The sequence below is a fragment of the Ascaphus truei genome, chromosome 4, assembly GCF_040206685.1.
Source record: "Ascaphus truei isolate aAscTru1 chromosome 4, aAscTru1.hap1, whole genome shotgun sequence".
Classification (NCBI taxonomy): Eukaryota; Metazoa; Chordata; class Amphibia; order Anura; family Ascaphidae; genus Ascaphus; species Ascaphus truei.
The window spans coordinates 378,700,540-378,722,218 of NC_134486.1; the positions used below are offsets into that span (position 1 = coordinate 378,700,540).

Here is a 21,679-nt window from a genome sequence, read left to right on the forward strand (position 1 = left end):
TCAGCAAGGGTCAGCGCCTAAGCGCTGACCCTGGATGCAGCCTTAGGCTACTCAATCAACAGATACTTTATTCCTTCTCTCCCTGTCAGGCCTGCAAATTACAAACTACTGAAGCAGCAAAGGGCTTATAGTTGAGAGAGTCTTGAACACAGCTATCAGTCACAGCAAAGTATCTCCACTTCCGATTGCTACTAAAAGACTTGAAAAGTTGAAGTGCAATATAGTATTTATTGTGCTCTGCCAAGTCCACAGTGAGATGGTACTGAAACACACTTTGCAATATATAATTAAGGAATTAACTATAATTACACCACTACCAAAACCCAGGAGTCTCGCTGAACACATTTTTCAATCTTGCATCTAGAAGAAATTATGTACAAAAAGTACTTACATTATGGAGTCACTGTAGATCACGTCAGGTAGAAATGCATGCTAGCTACGATGATTATTATGTCATTACACAGTAAGAGCAATGTGTGCGCGCTTGATATGAATTATAAAAAAATATTACATATGTAACATGCCATCTGTGGCTACTAGTTTGCTTCCCACCTGGCAGTAAGCCCTGGTACAGGCAGGCCTTGCCAGTAGTTGATATGGGGTTTAACCCCTCCGAGGAGCTGCATTTGAGTGACAGCAAGAGGTGGTGACATCAGGCCCGGGCATGATCAATCATGGGACAGATCTAATGTCCTCCTCCTGGCTGTACTTAAGGGCAAGTTTCGCCCAAATTTAGCTGTGCTTTCCCCACTTGAGGAAGGCAGGTCACACATTTGAGAGGCTGATTATTGGGCCTTCTAAAGTCCTCTTCCCTCCGAGGGAGAGCGAGTGTGAACCATACCTCTGCCAGGGAGGCAGGGAATAGCTTGGACGGCTGCGGGTGCCCTTGGCCTGTAGTGACGGTCCAGGGACCATCCTTCAGTGGTAGCTGAGTTACTGCATCGGGCAGAAGCCTGCTTGTTACTGTGCTGTACAGAAGAGATACACCGTTCCTGTTATTATATCTCCTGCCTGGTGCGTGACCTTACTGGGGAGAGAGGCAATAGTTCTACCGTGGGAGATCACCTTCAGTTCCTGGAGCCTACTCCAGATGGAGGCGCTACACTGCTAAAGAAATATGTAGGGTATGAACCACAGAAGCCTAGTCCTGTGTCCCCACTACCACCGGCGGTCTACTCAGCCCTCCTGTTACCAGCAGGTATCATGCACCACACGACCAGTAATGGCCAAATCTCCCACCGGGTGGGGGAAACACTGTTACACATATTTAGGAATGTATGTGCTTATTCACAACAATTGCATGTGAAAGCAGTGTCAAGTATTTGGGGGGCACCATTGTAGATTTTCATCCAAAAAACATACAGTGGCGAGAAAAAGTTTGTTAACACCAATGATGATTACGGAAATTTCACAGTTTTGCCATGATAAGCATCAATCAGTGGCAGATTTCTAAATTGGCCGCCCCATGGCACTTACATGTGTCTTGCCACCTCCTTGCTGTCACCCTCCATCTCCTTTGGAACCTCAGCGTCAAATGATGCTGCGGAGGTCATCAACGTGACGGCGCACGGCGTCCCATGATGTCATTTGACGTTGCAACGTCACTTTCCAATGGCAACGAGACGCCGCGTGACGTCACGTTGGAACGTCCGCAACGTCATTTGACGCTGGGGTTTTAAAAAGGAGATAGAGGGCGGCATCAAGAAAGCAGCAGCATGGAAGTGCCAATCGGCCCGAGAGCGCAGCAAATGCATATGAGGGTGGAAATTTTTGCCACCCCAAATAGTGCCGCCCTAGGCACGGGTCTAATGGGAAATCTGCCGCTGCCTTGAATCAAAACCAGTCTTTTCTTAAATATCCAATAGGGTTTATAGTAACTAATTCAATGTCTTATGGAACAAAATTATGTATGAATTAGACAATGAGTAATTAAGAGTCAAGGTATGGCCAAAAGTTAGTGAAATCGTGGTTTGTTTGTTTGTTTTTCTCATCAAGTGTGAACCAGGCGGTTTTCGGAGCTGAACCGTGTTGATTAAAGCTCCGGGGATGCCTGTTTCCCGAGATATTGACTTCCGTAGGGGCTTCCGGTATCAGAACAGATCAGGCAATTTGGGGCTATCAAAATGACGGCTTCAAAGCTGCCACGTCCTGTGGGCCAATAGGAAGCTGTGATATCATTCCTTGCGGTTTCCTATTTGCCTTCATTTTTTTAATACAGGTTTGAAGCAGGGGTCTCCACAGCTCACCCCATCAATTTCAGCTCTGAAGGCATTTCCTTCCACTTGGAGTTGCAGGTAGCCACTCAAGGGTTCACCAGATGACTTATTTTCAAAGCTCCCGGGCCCTGCAGGCCAATAGGAAGTCGTGACGTCATCTGGAGCGTCTTCATATGGCGAGGAAGTTGAAAATTGCAGAAGATAGCGGCACCCCCTTCGGAAGTAAGTATCTCGCGAAGCAGCGGGTCCCCGGAGCCGAAATGAACGGGGTTCAGCTCAGGAGACCCCCTGCTTCAAACCTGTATTAAAAAAATAACCTGGATTGCTCCTTTAAAAAAAGCAAAAGATACTGTACCCTTTACGGATGTAAATATCTCGGGAAGCAGGGGGTCCTCGGAGCAGCAATTAACACGGTTCCGCTCCAAATGACCCCTTGCTTCATACCTATTTTTTATTTTTATTTTTTAATGTTCCCTACGAGTTCTCCTTTAAGAACGGGCTCTCAACGTCTTCTAGAGAATTGTAAGAAGAATGCAGGTATGATGGTCAATTAAATTAAACTATTTTAATTCAATTAAACAACAACCTGCAACAATCCTAAAATACACATCCTAATAGAATATCCCTTTTGGGAAAAGCAATCTTAGAGGACATGACAAGTTAAATCTGTCAATTGTAATAATGTGAAGCCAAGTGGTTTTCCTAGTATCTATGGCAGGGGATCTCAACCTTTTTTTTTTTTTTTGGTTAAGGAACCCCGTGTGAGATTCTGAGGAACCCCAACCCTCTCTAACAGCGCATATGAGATCAGATGCACTGTAACTTCTTCTGTATTTGGTACAATTTAAAAATTACAGGGAACCCTTCAGGGATGCCCAGGAACCCGATTGAAAAACACTGATCTATGGGATTTATGTATCAAGGTGAAAATAGTGCAGTTCTAAGGCAAGAAAGTTGACCCATATGTATCAAAGATAAAAATCCTATTGCTTTCAATGGGATTTTTTTCATTTGATTCATGCAATGCAGATCATTTATTGCCCCACTTTTGCCTCCATACATTGGCCCATGTTCACTAAATAGTGCTGCGCTTCAGCATGCCCTAACTCCCATTCAGATGAATGGGAGTTGAGATTGCTAAAGCTTAGCACACTTTAGTGAAAATGGGCCATAGTTGTTTAACGCTTCTCCTACTCCATACTACTCTTTTTTTTTATCAAAGTTTCCAGGCTGTGACAAAATCAGTGCAATAAACCAGCACCAGATGTATCAAGGAAAAGACATCCCACTGAAAGAAATTTTTTTTTTTTTAAATGTATAGATCTGGTGCAATTCTCAATGTATTAAATTCTCAGTCTTTAGTAAATAATCCCCCCTGTCCCAATCATGTCCACCTTCCCCACCATAGGCCTACAAGACATACAAATTGTTACTTTCTGGCAGCAAAATTTTTAAGAAACACATGAGCACAGTTAAAAATGCTATAACCCATGCACCTGCATGAGAAGAAAAGGGAGCAATATTTATATATGATGCCTTTTGACAGGAACAAATTGGGCCAGCCTTTGTTTTGCAGCTCCACTGCCTTAGAAAAGACGGCATTAATACAGGGCTGATTAAACATATTCCTGGCAACCATTACTATAAAAGGGGAAGAGTAGAGATAACAAGAATGTACTTGGAGGCAAAATGTAAAACCCATGTTTGTGAAACATAGCAAGATCGTTACAAGGATTTCATGGGAAAGCCAGGAGTGCAGAACTAATGTTTGGGTGGGATGTGCTGTATATGAGAAATCAGGGACATGCATGGTGTACAAAATATATATATCGGTTAGCACCCCAACACCCCAACTTCTCACTGATCAGGCATGTCAAAACATTGTCTGGGTGCCTCCTTTCCATGGCATCCCAATACTAAAGCTTTTAGTTTCAGATAATGTATATAGTGAACATTACCCAAATAAAAAGTCCAGCGCCCTTTAAACTCTTGCAAGGGATACAGCGGCATTGCACAGCATGGCACTCTCCTGTGCTCCCCATTGCACAGCATGGCACTCTCCTGTGCTCCCCAATGCACAGCATGGCACTCTCCTGTGTTCCCCAATGCACAGCATGGCACTCTCCTGTGCGCCCCAATGCATTGCTTCCTCCTGCAGCTTGGAAGAGGTTAACTTGAATGGAACACTGACCTGGGTGTAACTCGCGCCGCAGCCATGGCAGAAGGAATCCGCAGCCCCGCGCACCCCGTGAACCTTGTATATACTGTGTGTGCACTCTTGTGCGTGGGCCCGCGAGACGCCCCAAACCCCCGGGGGGGGTCTCCTTGCAGAGGTTAGCCTGGGCGCGCGCGCTCAGCTCTGGGCCCCGCGGCTGACAGTCACGAGACAGGATAACAGAGGGCTGTGTGCAACCCGTGCAACTGGGAGCAGCACTTCCGTGGGGAGGCTGTGCACTCACACACCCGTGTTAATAAACAAATAAATAAAAGAGCAGGAGTATTGCAACACTGCGGCAGCCAGAGCTGGTGTCCGGGAGGGAAAGAGACGTGTAACACAAATGCATTTGTATTTTTTAATTTTTTTTGCACGCTCTGTGAATCAGCGACAGTCCTTCTTTCTTGTCATGTGACAAATGGAGAGAGAGAAAAAAAACAAATCGTAGTCGGCAGGATTCGAACCTGCGCGGGGAGACCCCAATGGATTTCTAGTCCATCGCCTTAACCACTCGGCCACGACTACTTGAGTGATCTACAACTCTGTTGTGTGATCTACAACTCTGTTGTGTGATCTACAACTCTGTTGTGGCTACAAAGCAAAGATGTCTCAGTTTATTCATTTGTATTTATTTAGCAATTTATGCTGTTACAATGTAATCTGACGCTTGTGACTTTTGCTTCATGGATCAAGTGGTATGTTTGTCTGCTTTTGCACAAACCCCTCCAAAGCTAATCACTGTAGGATGAGGAAATGCAGGGATTTACATTTAGACAATGCAATAAAATATTTTGATATCAAACAGTTAAACACTCATAGCTGCGTCCCCGCTGGCGCTGACCGTGCTCATGCTTAAGAGCGGTGACGTCAGCAGCTCTCCAAGCATGAGCGCCAGATGTCCTTGCTATTTCGCAAGTGCGCGTGGGGGGGTGGGAGCGTTGCGAGCAAATTGAGCGGGCTTCAAACTTACATTTTTTTGTTTACTCAAGTTTGAGTGGGCGTGCATGCCCGCGCACGAGCCTGCGCGCACCGCGTGACCGGGGACTTGCACATAAAGATTTGTGTAACTTAAAGCGGAAAGCATCGCGCGCTCAGCGTGGTCAGCGCCAGCGGGGTCGCAGCCTTACCGTTTCTGAAACCGCTAATGACATCAAAATAACTCGGGCTTCAGTTTGTCACTTTCGAGCTGCGCCATGTTTCAGTGTTACCTTTGGATAATGTTCACTATATACAGCTCAACCCCCTTATAACGCTGAGCTTGGGGTCCAAAGAATCACATCGCGATATAAGCGGATCGCGTTAGAAATAATGTACAATTGTATGCATCTTATACTATATTTGTGAAAGCACTGTATGCCTGTCTGCATGGCCTCTGTCCCTAGGGGAAATCTCATTGGTCCCTTGGCCCGCCCGCCCCCGCACACCTCTCATTGGCCTGAGGCGGAGTGACGGGCTAAAGGACACACAACACACACACACACCGTCCGCCCACGGTAAGTCACACCACTGCGCGTCCCGCCTCAACTGATGGCCCCAGTAACTCACCTATTTCAGCCTCGCGCCACAGGCCCACACAGGCCAGGCCCCAGGCCCACACGCCAACACATGCACGCGCTTCCTGCCGCCGCCGCCTGCACGCGCCTCAGTCCGACACATCGGGGGACCAAGCAATCGCAGGGGGGGGGGAGCGCGTCACGGGGAACGGGGGAGCGCGTCACGGGGGAGCGAGCCCCGAGTCACGGGGAATGGGGGAGCGAGCCCCGAGTCACGGGAAACGGGGGAGCGAGCCCCGAGTCACGGGGGACAGGGGAGCGAAGAGCGAGCCCCGAGCCATCGGGGAACCAAGAAGGGGGAGCGGCCAGACAGCCGCCGAGACAGCGGGGGAACGGACGCCCGGACGGGGGGGGAGAGGTCATGCACATACATAAATTATGACAATACATATGCCCCCTGCTCTCCACCCCCCCTCTCCCCTTTCCCCCCTTTCCCACCCCCCACTCCTTTCCCACGCTCCACTCCCCTCCTTTCCCACCCCCCACTCCTTTCCCACGTTCCACTCCCCTCCTTTCCCACCCCCACTCCCCTCCTTTCCCACCCCCCTCCTTTCCCATCCCCCACTCCCCTCCTTTCCCACCCCCACTCCCCTCCTTTCCCCCACTCCCCTCCTTTCCCCCCCCCACTCCCCTCCTTTCCCCCCCCCACTCCCCTCCTTTCCCCCCCACTCCCCTCCTTCCCCCCCCACTCCCCTCCTTTCCCCCCCTCCACTCCCCTCCCACTCCCCTCCTTTCCCCCCCCCCACTCCCCTCCTTCCCCCCCCACTCCCCTCCTTCCCCCCCCCCCCCCACTCCCCTGAACTAGTCGCCGAGAACAAACAGGATAGAGCCCAGCTTCGGCGCATGCGCAGCCCATGTCCACGAGAATATCTCAGGGACATACTGAGTACCGCGTACGACGCATGCGCGGTCCACACACTCCGTGGGTATGCTATATGGACACAGTTTGAATGCTTATTGAGTTACCGAGGGAAGCAGAATTGTTGACATAACATTGCCCTCTCTACAAAGCTACATTAGGAGCACTAATACCTATATGTCTATGAATGTATACGTGACAGGTTTAATACATAATCAGGGTCACTAAGCACCACCTCGGTCTACAGGCAATATTCAAACCAATAAAATACAAAATTCAAGATCTTGGAGAATCAGCCCCTGTTTCAGCACACTGATTATTTGACAAACTGTCCTATATAAAAACACAGTTCAAGGTGTATGTTATCCCTGTGCATAGACACAGCTGTCCAATTACCTTGATCACATACCCCATTATCTACTCTACACACCTAGTAGAGACCAAGGGGAATTATCATAAGTGATCGTACCGTGTATGTTAACATATTATCTGATCACATATACTTACTTTTACCACGGAACATGTGAGTTGAAGGACAATAGGTACCCTGTGTAGTTACGATACTACATTGACCAGAGCCCAAGAGCTCAGCGAGACGCTTGGCGGAGCTGTATAGACGTCACTGTCTATCTTTTATTTAAGTATATGGAACTGCACTATATACTGTTTTAATTACACATTTACATAGTTATTTAATAAAGTTTACTCTATTTACAACATCCACCCCTGACCGTCTATACTATAAAGGTCTGCGGTGCGCCTGCAAGGGGATCCTTCAGTGTACCTTCTTTGGTACACATCCTTTTCTATTTTGCACATCCCTAGGCAGCACGCTTTCACCAACAAGGGGTTAGAGCGAGGTTTTTCTCTATAATATCTATATTCAACAGTGTCAACGGATGTATGTCTGTTACATGTACATTAGTTTGAAAGTAGCCTTTACAGAGATTACAGTCCTTCCCAAAACAGTATTCACCAGACATTAAATAAGTTATGGTGGGAAAGTAAAAACCCTCCACCGTACAGTGTACAGTGAATAAAAATACCACTTGTGGTGCATTTGCGTGTCTCACGTCTGCTGCCTTGTATTTCCCCCTTATCGCTTAGCAAACGGTGCTTTCACTGCAGCCAGGGATTCTGGGTAATGACATGTAAAATGAGAACAGTTTGTCACTCTTTACATCTTTACGTCTTAATCCATTTTAACATGGAACCCTATAAACTTATGCCTGCCGTATTACATAACTTCTTTAACCCAGGCTTTGCTGAAAAGCTGTGTAATACAGCAGGCATAAGTTTATAGGGCGCCATGTTAAAAAGGACAAGAAGCAAAAAGTTACACACTGTGTGTCTTCATTTGCATGTCATTACCCAGAATCCCTGGCTGTAGTGGAAGGACTTTTTGCTAAGCGAACATGCAGAATGACAGGGTTACAGATCTATCTGAGACATGCAGATGCACCCAAATGGTATTTTTATTTACTAAATTGTATAGGAAATCCTCCTTTATTTATATCACTCCAGCTCTCTAAAAGACACGATTTCAAAGGGCTGTCTGATATGTACCATTCAGAGTTTTCTCGCTGTATGTATGTATGTATGTATATCTTCAGGGCCGCCAACAGGGTGGGTCTGCCGGGGTTGCCATCCCGGGCCCAGTGAGTTGGGGGGGGCGGCCGGCCGGCACTGCAAGTTGGGCCCGACCTCTGGCCAGGCCCATCTGCGGGCATTTCGCGGCTCTCCCTTAACAGCAGCCTGCATGACTCTGTCCCTCTGTCCCACGCCGACGGGCCTCTCTGACTTCAGCGCGCTATAAGCGCTCTGACGTCAGCGCTCTCTGCTTCCGGCACGCGACGGCATGAGAGGGAGGCCTGTCAGAAGCTCGGCGTCGGATAGAGGGATAGATGCATTCAGGCTGCTGCTGCTGAGGGGAGAGTCGGGGTCCGGCCGCGAGATCACCGGCAGCCGGGCCTGGCCAGGGGTCGAGCCCAACTTGCAATGCTGGCCACCGGGCCCAACATCCACTGGATCTTGCCTGATCATCCACAAGGTAAGTCTTTTTTTTTATATATGTATTCTGGGGGTCTTTTTAATATGTATTGGGGGTGGGCTTTTTAAATATATGTATTGGGGAAGTGGGGGTGTTATTTAATATGTATTGGGGGTGGGGGTCTTTTTAATATGTATGGGGATCTTTTTATAAGTATTGGGGAGTGGGGGTCTTTTTTATATGTATTTGGGGTTGCGGGTCTTTTTATATGTATTGGGGGCTTGGGGGGCTTTTTATATGTATTAGGGAGGTGGGGGTCTTTTTAATATATATTGGGGAGGGGGTCTTTTTAATATATATTGGGGGTGGGGGGTCTTTAAAATGCATTGTGGGGGGTGTATTTTTTAATGTGGGGGTGTATTTTTAATATGCATTGGGGCTGGGGGTGTATAATTTTTTTACTGCATTGTGGGGTGGGGGTGTATTTTTATTATGTATTGAGGTGGGTTTTTTTGGTATGTATTTTGTGGGGTGTATTGAGTGAGAGTGGGGTAATTGACAGAAGGTGGGGGCGAGTGAGAGGAGAGAGATGGGGGAGGGAGTGAGTGAGGAAAAGAGGGAGTAAGAGTGAGACGGAGGGGAGAGAAATACATGGGAAGAGGGTGGGAAATAGAGGGGCTCGTGAGGTGTGAAATGGGGGGGCTCGCAATACTGCCGAGGGGGGGGCACAGACGTAACTCTGGTCCTGGGCCCCGGGAAATCTGTTGGCGGCCCTGTATATCTTTATTTCTATAGCGCCTTCCATGTACACAGCGCTTCACAGCAGTAATACACATGACATAATAATATAACACATCATGGGAATAAGCGCTTCAGACATGACAGTAACATTAGGAAAGAGAGTCCCTGCCCTGAAGAGTTTACAATCGGCCTGGGACATAGTAAGCACTTTGGTGCTGCTGCTCGCTGATGCTAGCCGCCGCTCGCTCTACCAGGAGCTTTTTGCTGTCCTGGCAGAGGAGACAGCAAGCGCACTTGGGAGGCGGGTATCACGGTGTGTGTCACTTGGTAGCTGTAAGTGTATGTGTGTCACTTTGAAATGGTCTGTGTGTTTGTGTGTCACTGGGGAACGTGTGTGTGTGTGTGTGTGTGTGTGTGTGTGTGTGTGTGTGTGTGTGTGTGTGTGTGTGTGTGTGTGTGTGTGTGTGTGTGTGTGTGTGTGTGTGTGTGTGTGTGTGTATTATGTAATATTTTAAAAATTAAAAAAAAGACATGTGAGAATAAATTATTTATTAACATTGTGCAACTTTGATAAATATATTCACACACATACATCACACGCAGACACACGCACACGCAGACGCAGACACACGCACACGCAGACGCACGCACACGCACACGCAGACACACGCAAGCAGACACAGACGCATCACACACATCACACACATCACACACATCACACACATACACACACACACACACATACACACACACACATATACACACACACACACACATACACACACACCTCTGCTGGTCCGGTGGCTCTGTAGTTACAATGCCGGACCGGCTGCAGCCCCATTGGATGGGAGCGGTCACGTGACCGCTCCTCCGCTTCCCCGAGCGGCAAATTTCAAACTTGCCTGTCTCGGGGAAGTTTCTCAGCCTCCGCACGCATCAGCACGCATGTGGAGGGAGAAACTATAGCCGCGCTGATAACAGATGCAGGGGCTTTGTGCATCTGTTCAGCACGGCTCAGCCCGGCTCAGCGACGCTGAGTTCACTATGTCCTGGGCCTAAGTGTTTTAGCTTTTGCTTTTTATTCCAGCATGGCACTATAACACTTCAAAGGTTATATAGCTCCTATTCCTCATCACTGGCCCTCTCTTACTATAGCTTTTCAATTTAAGGGGGGTATTCATTAAACTGTGATTGTGCCGACCGGGGCATTTTCTCACTGAAGCACCCATTGAAGCCAATGGAAATTTCAGTGCGATAGTGAATCAATCGGCACTATTGCAGTTTAATACATAACACAGACAAGTTACATTTTGCTAAAGCCAGTTAGCAGTAATCATTGCTCAGATATCCATGCTTCAGCACAGGTGGCTCAATCAGTCTCTGCTTCAGCACAGGTGGTTGAATCAGAGACTCAGTCTTTGGCTGAGCCTCTGATTTAGCCACTTGTCCTGAAGCTGGGATATCCTGAAAACCTGACCTGTTGGGGGGGGGCTTGAGGACTGGATTTGAGCACCCCTGATATACAGCAACAATATTTCCATTGAATTCTGTGGGAACTTTGTAATATTCGAAGTTATATTGAGCTATGATATGTTATCTGGGGGAACAAGGTCTTGCTAAGCTTACACATTCCGCGGTGTCATAATATATCTAGAATAAAATATTGTCAACTCATTAAATACATTTTTATGCAACACATACATTAATATGCACTGTATCTTACAGCTTAAATATCTTCTAAAAAATATCACGTTTACCAATCAGTATGTGAACAGGAAAGGTCAATGAGGCATATTTAATTTAATAACGAGGTATTTCAAAATGCCGTGACATCCTGCATTTTACTTTGTAATGTTGCGAGGTGTTTTTATTCTATATCCAATTACATGTGGTGTATTATGAAACTTTAATATATGTGCATTTTTTTTTTTTCCCAAATGTTTTTATTAGTCAAAATTCAAAATTACAGGCATTTCACTGAATAATAACAGCCTAATACAAAGAAGGTTTTTTGAGATGTGTTTAAAATAGAAAAGACCATCGCCAAGGGAGGCGAGACCTCTGGACCACATAATGGACCAGTAAGAGAGAAAGGAACGATGGAGGGGGAAGGGGGAGAGGAATCCCTTCTCCAATTGCAGAGATCCATCTAGATTAGCTGGAGACTTTATTTTCCCTTTAATTTTGTGTTAGGTGGGTTTTGTGGGCTGGGTTAGTGATTAAGCCAGGGTTCCCACATCTTACAGTAGCCCTATGTTTTGCTCTTGAGAAACGCAGTTAGTCTCTCCATTAGCATCACATCGTTCACCCTTCTTTTAACCATCTGCTTGGAGGGGGTTCCCATCTTTCTCCAGGAGAACGCCACCGCACATCTTGCAGCTGTTAAAATGAAGGAGATTAATTTCCTAACTGGGCGGTCAACTTCCTCTATTGGCCTGCCGAGTAGGTAGGTCAGTGGATCAATAGGAATTGTGAGGCCTGTTACCTCGTTTATTAGATTTTGAACCATAAGCCAAAAATTCTGGATTTTCGGGCATGACCACCAAATGTGGGCCATATCTCCTTTTTGTCCACAGCCTCTGCAGCATAAGTCGGAGGCCAGGGAGTAGATTTGCTTTAATCTCACTGGGGTAAGGTACCAGTGAAATAGGATTTTATAAATGTTTTTCTTTGTTGTGGTACATATGGAAGTTCCTGAGGCTGCATCCCAAATGTCTTCCTAATCCTCTATGTCTATAACTGTATTCAATTCCGCAGCCCATTTGAGCATATAATCATGTGCAGGGAGGTCCGCTGTTTTCTCCATTCCAACATAAATTTGTGTTATTAGACCTTTTTGATGAGTGCCGACCTGGCACAGCATCTCAAAGTTTGTGAGAGGGGGAAATTCAGACTTTGGGAACATCTTTTGGATAAAGTGTCGAATTTGGAGATATTTGAATACACTTAGTTCTGGTGCCTCATATTTGGTGCAAAGTTCTTGGAAGCTCAGCAGCATTCCACTGCTCAGTAGGTCGGCGACCGCCCTTATCCCCTTTGATTCGAATTGTTCAAACTGTTCAGGTTCGCACCCTGGGGGGAACTTGGGGTTGTTTATGATCGGGGGGAGCTGAGAGCGTGTGTCCGATGGTTTAAACTTGGTTTTGCATTTCAGCCAGACTTCCCAAGTGTGTCTCATCGCGCCCAGCTCAAATTTGTGCACCGGTCTCTCTTCTTTGTCCAGACACCAGAGGCAGGTTGGCAGTGAAGGCGTTTTAGCGTAGTGGGACTCTATATCTACCTAACAATGTTGACATGGGTCTGCGTTCCACACTACAATTTGTCGCAGCTGAGCCGCTTGATAGTATTTTAGAATATCAGGCACTCCTAGGCCCTCCTTTCGCTTTTGATGACAGAAGGACTGACCTACTGACTCTGGGTCTTTTGCCCTGCCAAATGAATTTAAACAGCTGATTTTGGATGTTTTTTAGTTCGAGCCAGGGACACGGATCGGAAGTGTCTGGAAAAAGAATAACAATCTAGGGAGTATATTCATTTCCACTGAGATCATTGTCCCGATCCATGAGATCTGGTATCCTTCCCATTTGTCCAGATCTTTTTTAATTTTTCCGAACAGGGCCGTGTAGTTATATCGGTATAGCGAGTGGTAGTTTCCGGGTACATTTACTCCCGAGTATTTAATGTATGAAGAACTCCACCTATAGTTAAAATTTAGTTTAAGCAGTTTGGCTTCTGGCTCTGATAGATTTAGGTTTAGGGCTTCAGATTTGTCATTGTTGATTTTGTAGCCTGAAATTTTGCCAAATTCTGACAGTTCTTTATGGAGGTTGGGAAGGGAGGTTTGTGGATGAGTTAGTGTTAGAATGATATCATCAGCGAATAGCGAGATTTTATAGTTTGTTTCACCAATTAGTACGCCCTGTATGCTTACGTTGTCGCGGATTTTGGCCGCTAGTGGTTCTATAGTCAAAGTGAAGAGGAGCGGGGATAGGGGGCAGCCCTGTCTTGTGCCATTTTTTATTTCAAAGTTCCTTGCTGTGCCCCCTGGGAGTTTGACTACTGCGGAAGTGTTGCAAACAGTGCTCGGACCCCCTCGAGGAATGAGTCTTTAAAGCTGAATTTCTGCAAGTTTTTATCGATAAATAGCCAATCAATTCTATTAAATGCCTTCTCTGCGTCAAAACTCAGGAGAACCGCCTTGGTGTCTGTGAGGTTGATATGGTCTACTAGATTTATTATTTTACGGGTGTTATCTGCGGCTTGGCGGCCTGCGACAAACTCCACTTGATCAATGTTTATGAGCCTGGGTAGGATGGGGTTCAATCTGTTTGCCAGTATTTTACTGTACAATTTGAGATCATTATTCAATAGGGATATTGGTCGATAGCTCCCACATTGCATCGGATCTCTGCCTTCCTTATGGATAATTGCAAGGTTAGCTGGAGACATTGATGCTGGTATTGGGGTGCCCTCCGTGAAGGAATTAAATAAATTTAACAAGTGAGTGGAAAAGGTCGGGAGGAATCTTTTATAATAGACATTGATGAAGTCATCAGGGCCCGGGGCTTTCGAGATTTTTAACGCCTTAACTGCGTCCGCCAGCTCTTCTTGTGTTATTTTTCCGTTAAGTAGTTTGTTTTCCTCCTCTGTGAGGGTTGGGAAGCTACATTTGTCTAGGTAGTCCGAAATTGCTGCTGATGCTGTAACTTTTACATTCCCATCTTGAATTTTTAGGTTATATAGATCAGTGTAAAATGCGGTAAATTCTTCCGCAATCTTTTTCTCATTATATATTATCTCGCCAGACCTATTCTTGATTGTAGTAATTTGGGACCTTTTCTGTATTCCCCTTAGTTTGCTAGCCAAAAGTCTGTCGGCCTTGTTGCCCTTCTCATAGTATTTTTGGTTAGTCCATTTAAGGGCTTTTTCTACATCTTTTTCTACATCTTCTAATTGGATTTTTTTAATCTAATTTCTCGCAGCGGTTAAGGTTTTGAATTTTTTTCCCCGAAGGGTTAGTCTTGTGTTGTTGCTCTAGTTTTATAATATTTTCTGTTAAGTCTTTAAATAATTTTAGTTTGACCTTCTTTCTATGGGATGCGATGGAAATAAAGTTGCCCCTTATGGCTGCCATATGGGCTTCCCAAAGTACCGCTGGTGACGTGACTGAGCCTTCATTGATAGTAAAGTACTCAGAGAGGGCTGTTTTGATTTCTCTCTCTATTTCCGGGTGATTCAACAGGGAATCATTTAGTTTCCAATTAAAGGAGCTAGACTTTACAAATGGAACAGATAGAGTTAACATTATACTGTAGGAGCATGGTCCGACCAAGTGATCGGGCCTACATCTGAATTTGAGGAGCCTCCAGAACATTCTTGATAGCTAGGAAATAATCAATGCGGGAATAGGTCTGGTGAGGTACGGAGTAGAAGGTGTAGTCCCTTTGGCCCTGATGTTGAGCTCGCCATACAGTATGTCTACCAGTGAGAATTCCTTAATAACAGTCCTGAATTTCCCCCTGTTTTTTTGGGAGATTACCGTGTGCGAATGGCTAATGGGAAGTGATTTGTCCTTGTTAGGGTTGAGGGCCATGTTCAGGTCCCCCCTACTATCAGTGAGGATAAGTAGGCTGGTCTATCTTGTCTAGGACCATTTTTAGAAACTCTGTTTGATTTTCGTTAGGTGCGTATAAGTTGATCAGGGCGAACGCCGTACCAGAAAGGGAGCCATATACCACTAGAAATCTACCCTCTGGGTCCGTTACCGTTTTAATTAGATTGAATGAGGTTCCTTGACGGAATAGAATAGCGACTCCTCGCTTCTTACTACTAAAAGATGAGTAGAATCCCATTGGGAATGCATGGCTAAATGTTTTGGGCGGTTCCTGATCTGTAAAGTGTGTCTCCTGGAGAAATATAATATCCCCTCGGGATCTTTTGATCTCTTGGAGCGTTAGTTTCCGTTTCCTGTTATTTTGTAATCACTTCACATTGAGAGATATCAATTTAATTGGGGTTGAACTAGTCATAGTCGTTAATTTTAGAAAACAAACATAGGACCTCGCTGTTCCCACTAGGGAGGTCTTGTTGTGTTTCAGCGTGAGATGGTCAGACCCGTTCCTTGAATAGGGAGGGTGAATCTGTGAGCCAACTTAGGATCAGTAAACTGGAATAGGGGGTATGGGTTGAACTGATAGAATGTGTCTGTTTGTACAATAGTAGTACCTTTAGTTTATAACCACAGTTGTGCGTAACATTTAAGCCCTGAATGTTGGCTTTCAACCTTAGTGCAAGAGTGTACAATCATTCCAGAGACAAAATTTTTAGATACAATTCATTTATATTCGGGGCAGAGATTGACCTATTAGGGCATGTCAACTTTTACTATCCTAGTAACATTATATTAACTGGGGAAGGGGCAAGGGACACGATCAGAGGCCTTGAATAATTCTCGGCAGGGGTGAGACCGTCTCTGAGTATCAATAGCCGTGAGTGTTGGTGCGCAGTTCTGGTTCGGTCTCCCTCCGCTTGTCACGAAATGGACGTGCGGCTGATTCGGAGTCTCCCTCACCCCTCACCCCCCAACACGCTACAGAACGTTCTGAAGAGGCGGGCATGTCTCCACAGTCCAATCCTCTCTCCTCTTCGAAATGGATACGCCATTAGGGGGGGGGAGGGGGCGCGGGGTGAACAAGCCGCAACAGATTGGCCCAAACTCCCTTCCAGCAACCGCAACGGAGCCTCAGGTAGGGGCATGCTGCGCCAACAAACGTGGGTCATGTTTTCCACTGCGTCGTCCGCGAGGAACCCTTCTGCGAGCTGAAGATGATCTGGCGTGGAGAGGGGCCTCAGATCCCTGTGTCTGGTCGGACGCGTCGGTGGTCCTCTTCCATCTTTGCAGGTATGGCGAGCTGTATGGATCTGTAGGTTATAGGTAAGTGGCAACGGCCAACAGGGAGTAGAGATCTCTTTGGTGCAGTATAGGGCTTGCAGGGATCACTTGTTTCTAGCTTGGGACTGTGCAGCTATTCTTCTGGAGGATCAGATAGATCTGTCTCCTTCCTCAGTGTCCACTGCTGGTCTTTCATCCTCTGTCCAGGAGAGCAGGGGTGAGAGGCCTAGTGCTCGGGTGAATGAGGACATTTCCTCTGGTCTTCTCAGGGCCAGGAACTTTCCATTTTTAACAGCGATTAATTTGAATGGGAATCCCCAGCGGTACTTTATGCTGTTTTCGCGGAGGAAAGTGGTTAATGGATTAAGCTCTTGTCTTCTATTTATCGTTATTTTCGAAAGGTCATTAAATACCTGCAGGGCTTCATCTTGGAAGTTTATTGTGTTCATTCCTCGGCAGGCAGCTAGGATCTTTTCCTTTGCCGAGTAGCTGTGGAATCTAATTATCAGGTCCCTCCGTCGGTTCGGATCATCGGACCTGGGGCCAAGAGCCCGGTGTGCTCTATCGATTTCCAGGTCTCTTTCTGTTAGGTCTTTGCAGATAGAGGTAAATAGCCTCATCAGGTAAGGCCGGAGGAGTTTAGGAAGAACCGTCTCTGGGACGTTGCGTATTTTCAGGTTTTGTCTTCTGTCCCGGTTCTCCTGATCCTCCATGCCCTCTTTAAGTCCCGCTACTTCTTCTCCTAGGCGAAATATTTCGTCTTTGGCCTCTGTTTGTCGTTGGAGGGACTCTCCCAACTTAGCTTCCAATTCGGATGTTCTGTCGGACAGGCCCGAAATTTCTTGCTTTACCTCCGAAACTGCCACCTTAAGATCTTTATGTAGTGAGGCATGCAGTGTGTTGTGCAGTGTGGTCATCGGATCCTCCATATATGCCCTGGTAACTGCGTCCCTTGGGCCAGGGTTCTCTTTTGGCTGCGTTTGCTTGTTCGCCGCTGTGGGTGAGCCGCGTGCGTCGGCGCCATCTTGGAATTCAGTCCTGGTTTCAGGGCTCCGCTGTGACGGAGGGAAATACTTCGCTACTCCTTGGTTTGCGGATTTTTTAAGTCTCGATTGCATTGCTGCTAGGATCGCCCTTCTGGGGGTGATTTTTGTAGTCGAAAAAACTCGGGGGAAAGTGTTGAATATTGCGGTTATTAACTCGGGTCCACGGAGCTCTCCTAACACACAGCCATGTCGGATGACGTTACCGGAAGTCCCCCCCGTGCATTATTGTTTTTATCGTTTTATTGTGCTAACAATTACATTTGTTCACAAATAAACTTTTACAGTGGGCTGTTTTTTTTTTAAGTACCAATTTTGTCTCATTTAACAACATATGTTCGAATTGCAATAAAGGGAATGTCATGTAAATAACCGGTGCCATTTTTTTCATCATGTAATTTATTAAATCCCCGGTATCCCACAGAAGTCTGAAACACTATGTATGTATGTATGTATGTATTTATGTACTGTATGTATGTATGTATTTATGTACTGTATGTATGTATGTATTTATGTACTGTATGTATGTATTTATGTACTGTATGTATGTATGTATTTATGTACTGTATGTATGTATGTATTTATGTACTGTATGTATGTATGTATTTATGTACTGTATGTATGTATGTATTTATGTACTGTATGTATGTATGTATTTATGTACTGTATGTATGTATGTGTGTATGTATTTATGTACTGTGTGTATGTATGTATGTATGTATGTATGTATTTATGTATGTATTTATGTATGTATGTATGTATATCTTTATTTATATAGCACCATTAATGTACATAGCGCTTCACAGCAGTAATACATGTGACAATCATATAAATAACAAATAATACACCTAACACATAATGGGAAGAAGTCCTTTCAGACATAAAAGTGACATTTAGGAAAAGGAGTTCCTGCCCCGAAGAACTTACAATCTAATTTGTGACCAAACTTGTTGGAACCCTTTAGCACAGAGGAACTAACACATGTTTCAAAGCTTTGGAAAGGCTTCAAGGCCGACGTGTCAAACCCACAATAATAAATATAGTATACCCCAGAATGCACTGGCACTTGCTCAGTCCAAAATAAGTATAAATTGCCTTTTTTCCCCCACTGTTTTCTGCCTGATCACACATTATATTGTGAAGTCCGCCAATAGTGTTTTTTTCAAATTGATGTACATATTTGTTGTGTGGTCACTTAAACATGTATAGTAATATCATGGTAATTAACAAAAAATATTACTTTTATTCTCATTTATTGTTTTAATAATTCTCACAACTTTGCAACTGCATTCTTGTCTGTTCTATGTGCTCAAGAGGGGTTCCCCCGCAGCTGCAATGAGTGAGGATTGTTATGACGGTGCTCCCTAGGTAATTAACTGAAATGCACAACTAATTCTCTACCAGTCTTAGTGTTTGTGTTATGTTATATATTCCTTGATTGTTGATGCTGTAGTTATCATAGTCATGCTACTGGGTTTATATAGTATTTTCCAATCTATTGTATGGTTGTGTTCTTCCGCTGCACACCCCCTCCTATTTTTGGAAACTACAGTATATATTGTTATTTGGCACTGCCCCTTTAAGGCGTCTAAGTACAATAGAATTTTGGGACAGAGAGACTATGAATAGGGACAAATGTACAATATTTACAGCTTGTTTTAATCTCTTGCGCTCATTCATTCTGCACATGTAACTGCTAAATGCAGCCCACTGGACTGAATTAAATAGGACCACGTGCATTATTACAAACAACTGTTATATTCGTTTTTTTACACTAGGGGGTGCTATTTTAAAACAAATAGAAAAACCAATACATTACCAAAATATGGTTAGTCACACTGTGTATCACTGTGTTCTGTGCCCATTAGCTAATGCCTAATGTTTTCAGTTACCCTTATGTCCATGGTAAAGAGGAATTGTGTAAATGGCATAGCTAAAGAAAATGCCGTGTTGGAAAAAGCTCATCTGTAATAGTCAGGTATTCCAATACATTTTAGTTCTGTAAGAACTAAGCTTTGGAGGTAATAGAAGATTAATACTTGTCGCATAATTTAGGCATATGAGAATTCATTTGAAGCCATGACCTAAGCGCAAAAGGGATAGGGAAAAAAAAGCCACAATACTGTAATTCGTTCAAATGAGAATATACGGAGCTAGTGCTTGATAGGTATTAAAATCACACATTTCTCCTCTTGATTATTTTGCATAAATCCCCCATAGGGATTAGTTGATCTGGAATCTGTATTCTTTCTTTATGTTCTTTTAATTCACACCTCAGAAATTGAGAGAAGGAACATATTATAGTTCTAACATATAAAATGTAATAGCGCACATTAAAATCTCACCCACAATTTTGTAGCGACAATAAGCATTTTCTGGAAGACAGTCCAGCGCGCCCAGTGTGGCACAGCTCCTGCACAGACTAATCTCCACACCAGCTCCTCATGTCGACTTGTCTAGCTCCAGTTTATGACGTCATCAGGGAATGGAATCGGTGTGTCTTCTGTGTTGGGTAGTTGGTTTGCAATGTTCAAAGTCTACAGGATTAACCCTAATCCTACGCATTTCACTGTGACAGGGAAGACCACTGAGGAAGCTATCATTGCGAAATGCGTAGGGTTAGGGTTAATCCTGTAGACTTTGAACATTGCAAAACAACAACCCAAACGGCTAGAGAAACAACGCAGAAGACGCACAGATTTCATTCCCTGATGACATCATCAACTGGAGCCAGACAAATCGATATGAGGAGTTGGCATAGAGATTAGTCCGTTCAGGACTAATGCCATACTGGGCATGCTGGACTATCTTCCAGAAAATGCTTATTTTCTCGTCAAAATTGTGAGTGAGATTTTAATGTGCGCTATTACATTTTATGTCAGAACCAAAGGATTTGTGTGCAGTACTGCATGATTATAATGGCTCCTGGTTCTCCAGGCATGGACCTTTGTGACTATTTCATGTGGCATGGGTTCCCTGGTTTGGCTTTTACCTCTGCTGCAGCTTGGGAGAAGGGAGGTTGCTGTGTAGTCAGGTGATTAGACCTGGCCAATGGAGTGTTAGGATTCCCTGCTGAGGCAGTTGTTACAGTTGGTGCTCTGAGGGCTTGCTGGCAGTTGGAGCAGGGACGCAGCTAGGGAGGTTGGATAGGTGCAGGAGTCTGTGACCCTCTGCACTAGGCCTGAAATCCCCTAGGTCCCAGTTAGGCCCCAACTCACTCTAAGCTTGTGGCTGCTGTAGGGAAGGCACTTCAGTTAGGGATCTTGTCCCTTTAGTGGTTAGCCAGCTTAGGGCCACAGCTGTGTCATAGAAGCATTATTACCGCAGTCTGGGACCAGGCTGCAATAGATGGAGCGACCATCATCGCAGCGGTTACTCAAGCGGGAGGCATCCCATCCAGCGGAGGATATCGTTGGGTTGGCGGATCCCCTACTTCTACTCGTTAGCGAGCCCAGGTGAACACCCGGCAGGTACCGTTCACCAAACGTGCACTAACACTGTATAATAAGGCGCTGATCATGCCTAGAAGGGTGGGCATCTTTTGGGGACACATATTGTCTGAAGTGACCAAAGGACACCTCGGGTACAGTGGACACGGTGTGGGGGTACACAGTGGTAGGACAACGCCCTGCGCGGTGAGGTAATTGGTGTAACCTCTAGTATTGCTATTGCATGTATATGTTTATGGTTATTGGTCACAGTAAAGGCTGTTATTATAATCTGTGGATTGTTATTAATAGTTCCTGCTCGAGGTTATCTCATCCAATTGGGATCACGTGCAGGTGGAGGTGCTGCCACTCAGTATCTTTGTTACCCGAGGCTCCCAGTAGCGGAGGCTCAGATCCCTGTGAGCCGACAGGTAAAGCCAGCACCAGTAAACCCTTCACAATACAGGGAAGAGGGCTACATATATATGTTCCTTCTCTCAATTTTCGAGGTGTGCATTAAGGGGAAAGAAAAAAAGAAATCAGATTCCAAATTACCTCATCTCTATCTTGGATATATGCAAAATAATATAAAGGAGACATTTGTGAGTTGAATAGCTATCAAGCACTCACTCCATATTTTCACATTTGGATAAAGCACACTATTGTGGGAGGGGGTTCTCTTTTTCCCCTATCCTTTTTATGCTTAGGTCATCGCTTCAAATACTTTGTGAGACTCTTCCTT

At 45.3% G+C, this 21,679-nt stretch overlaps 1 protein-coding gene, 1 long non-coding RNA gene and 1 other non-coding gene across 5 annotated transcripts in view; 1 reads left to right on the forward strand and 2 right to left on the reverse strand.

Annotated features, from left to right (window-relative positions):
* The window catches only part of HS1BP3 (HCLS1 binding protein 3), a 143,201-nt gene extending 138,474 nt beyond the window's left edge, over positions 1-4,727 (reverse strand). The window contains exon 1 of one of the 2 annotated variants that reach the window (XM_075598444.1): positions 4,408-4,727. In XM_075598444.1, the coding sequence (XP_075454559.1) occupies positions 4,408-4,433 (26 nt within the window). In that variant the 5' untranslated portion in view covers positions 4,434-4,727. Of the gene's footprint in view, positions 1-4,174; positions 4,366-4,407 lie in introns of those variants that run through there. The other variant, XM_075598445.1, reaches the window with a different exon arrangement.
* A 147-nt stretch (positions 4,728-4,874) lies between these two features.
* Positions 4,875-4,956, reverse strand: TRNAS-AGA (transfer RNA serine (anticodon AGA)). The gene has a single exon. It is a non-coding gene; the product is annotated as a tRNA-Ser (tRNA).
* A 15,682-nt stretch (positions 4,957-20,638) lies between these two features.
* Positions 20,639-21,679, forward strand: part of LOC142493825 (uncharacterized) — a 72,450-nt gene continuing 71,409 nt past the window's right edge. Inside the window, exon 1 of one of the 2 annotated variants that reach the window (XR_012801216.1) lies at positions 20,639-20,979. This is a non-coding gene — a long non-coding RNA (uncharacterized LOC142493825). The remainder of the gene's footprint in view (positions 20,980-21,679) is intronic. The other variant, XR_012801217.1, reaches the window with a different exon arrangement.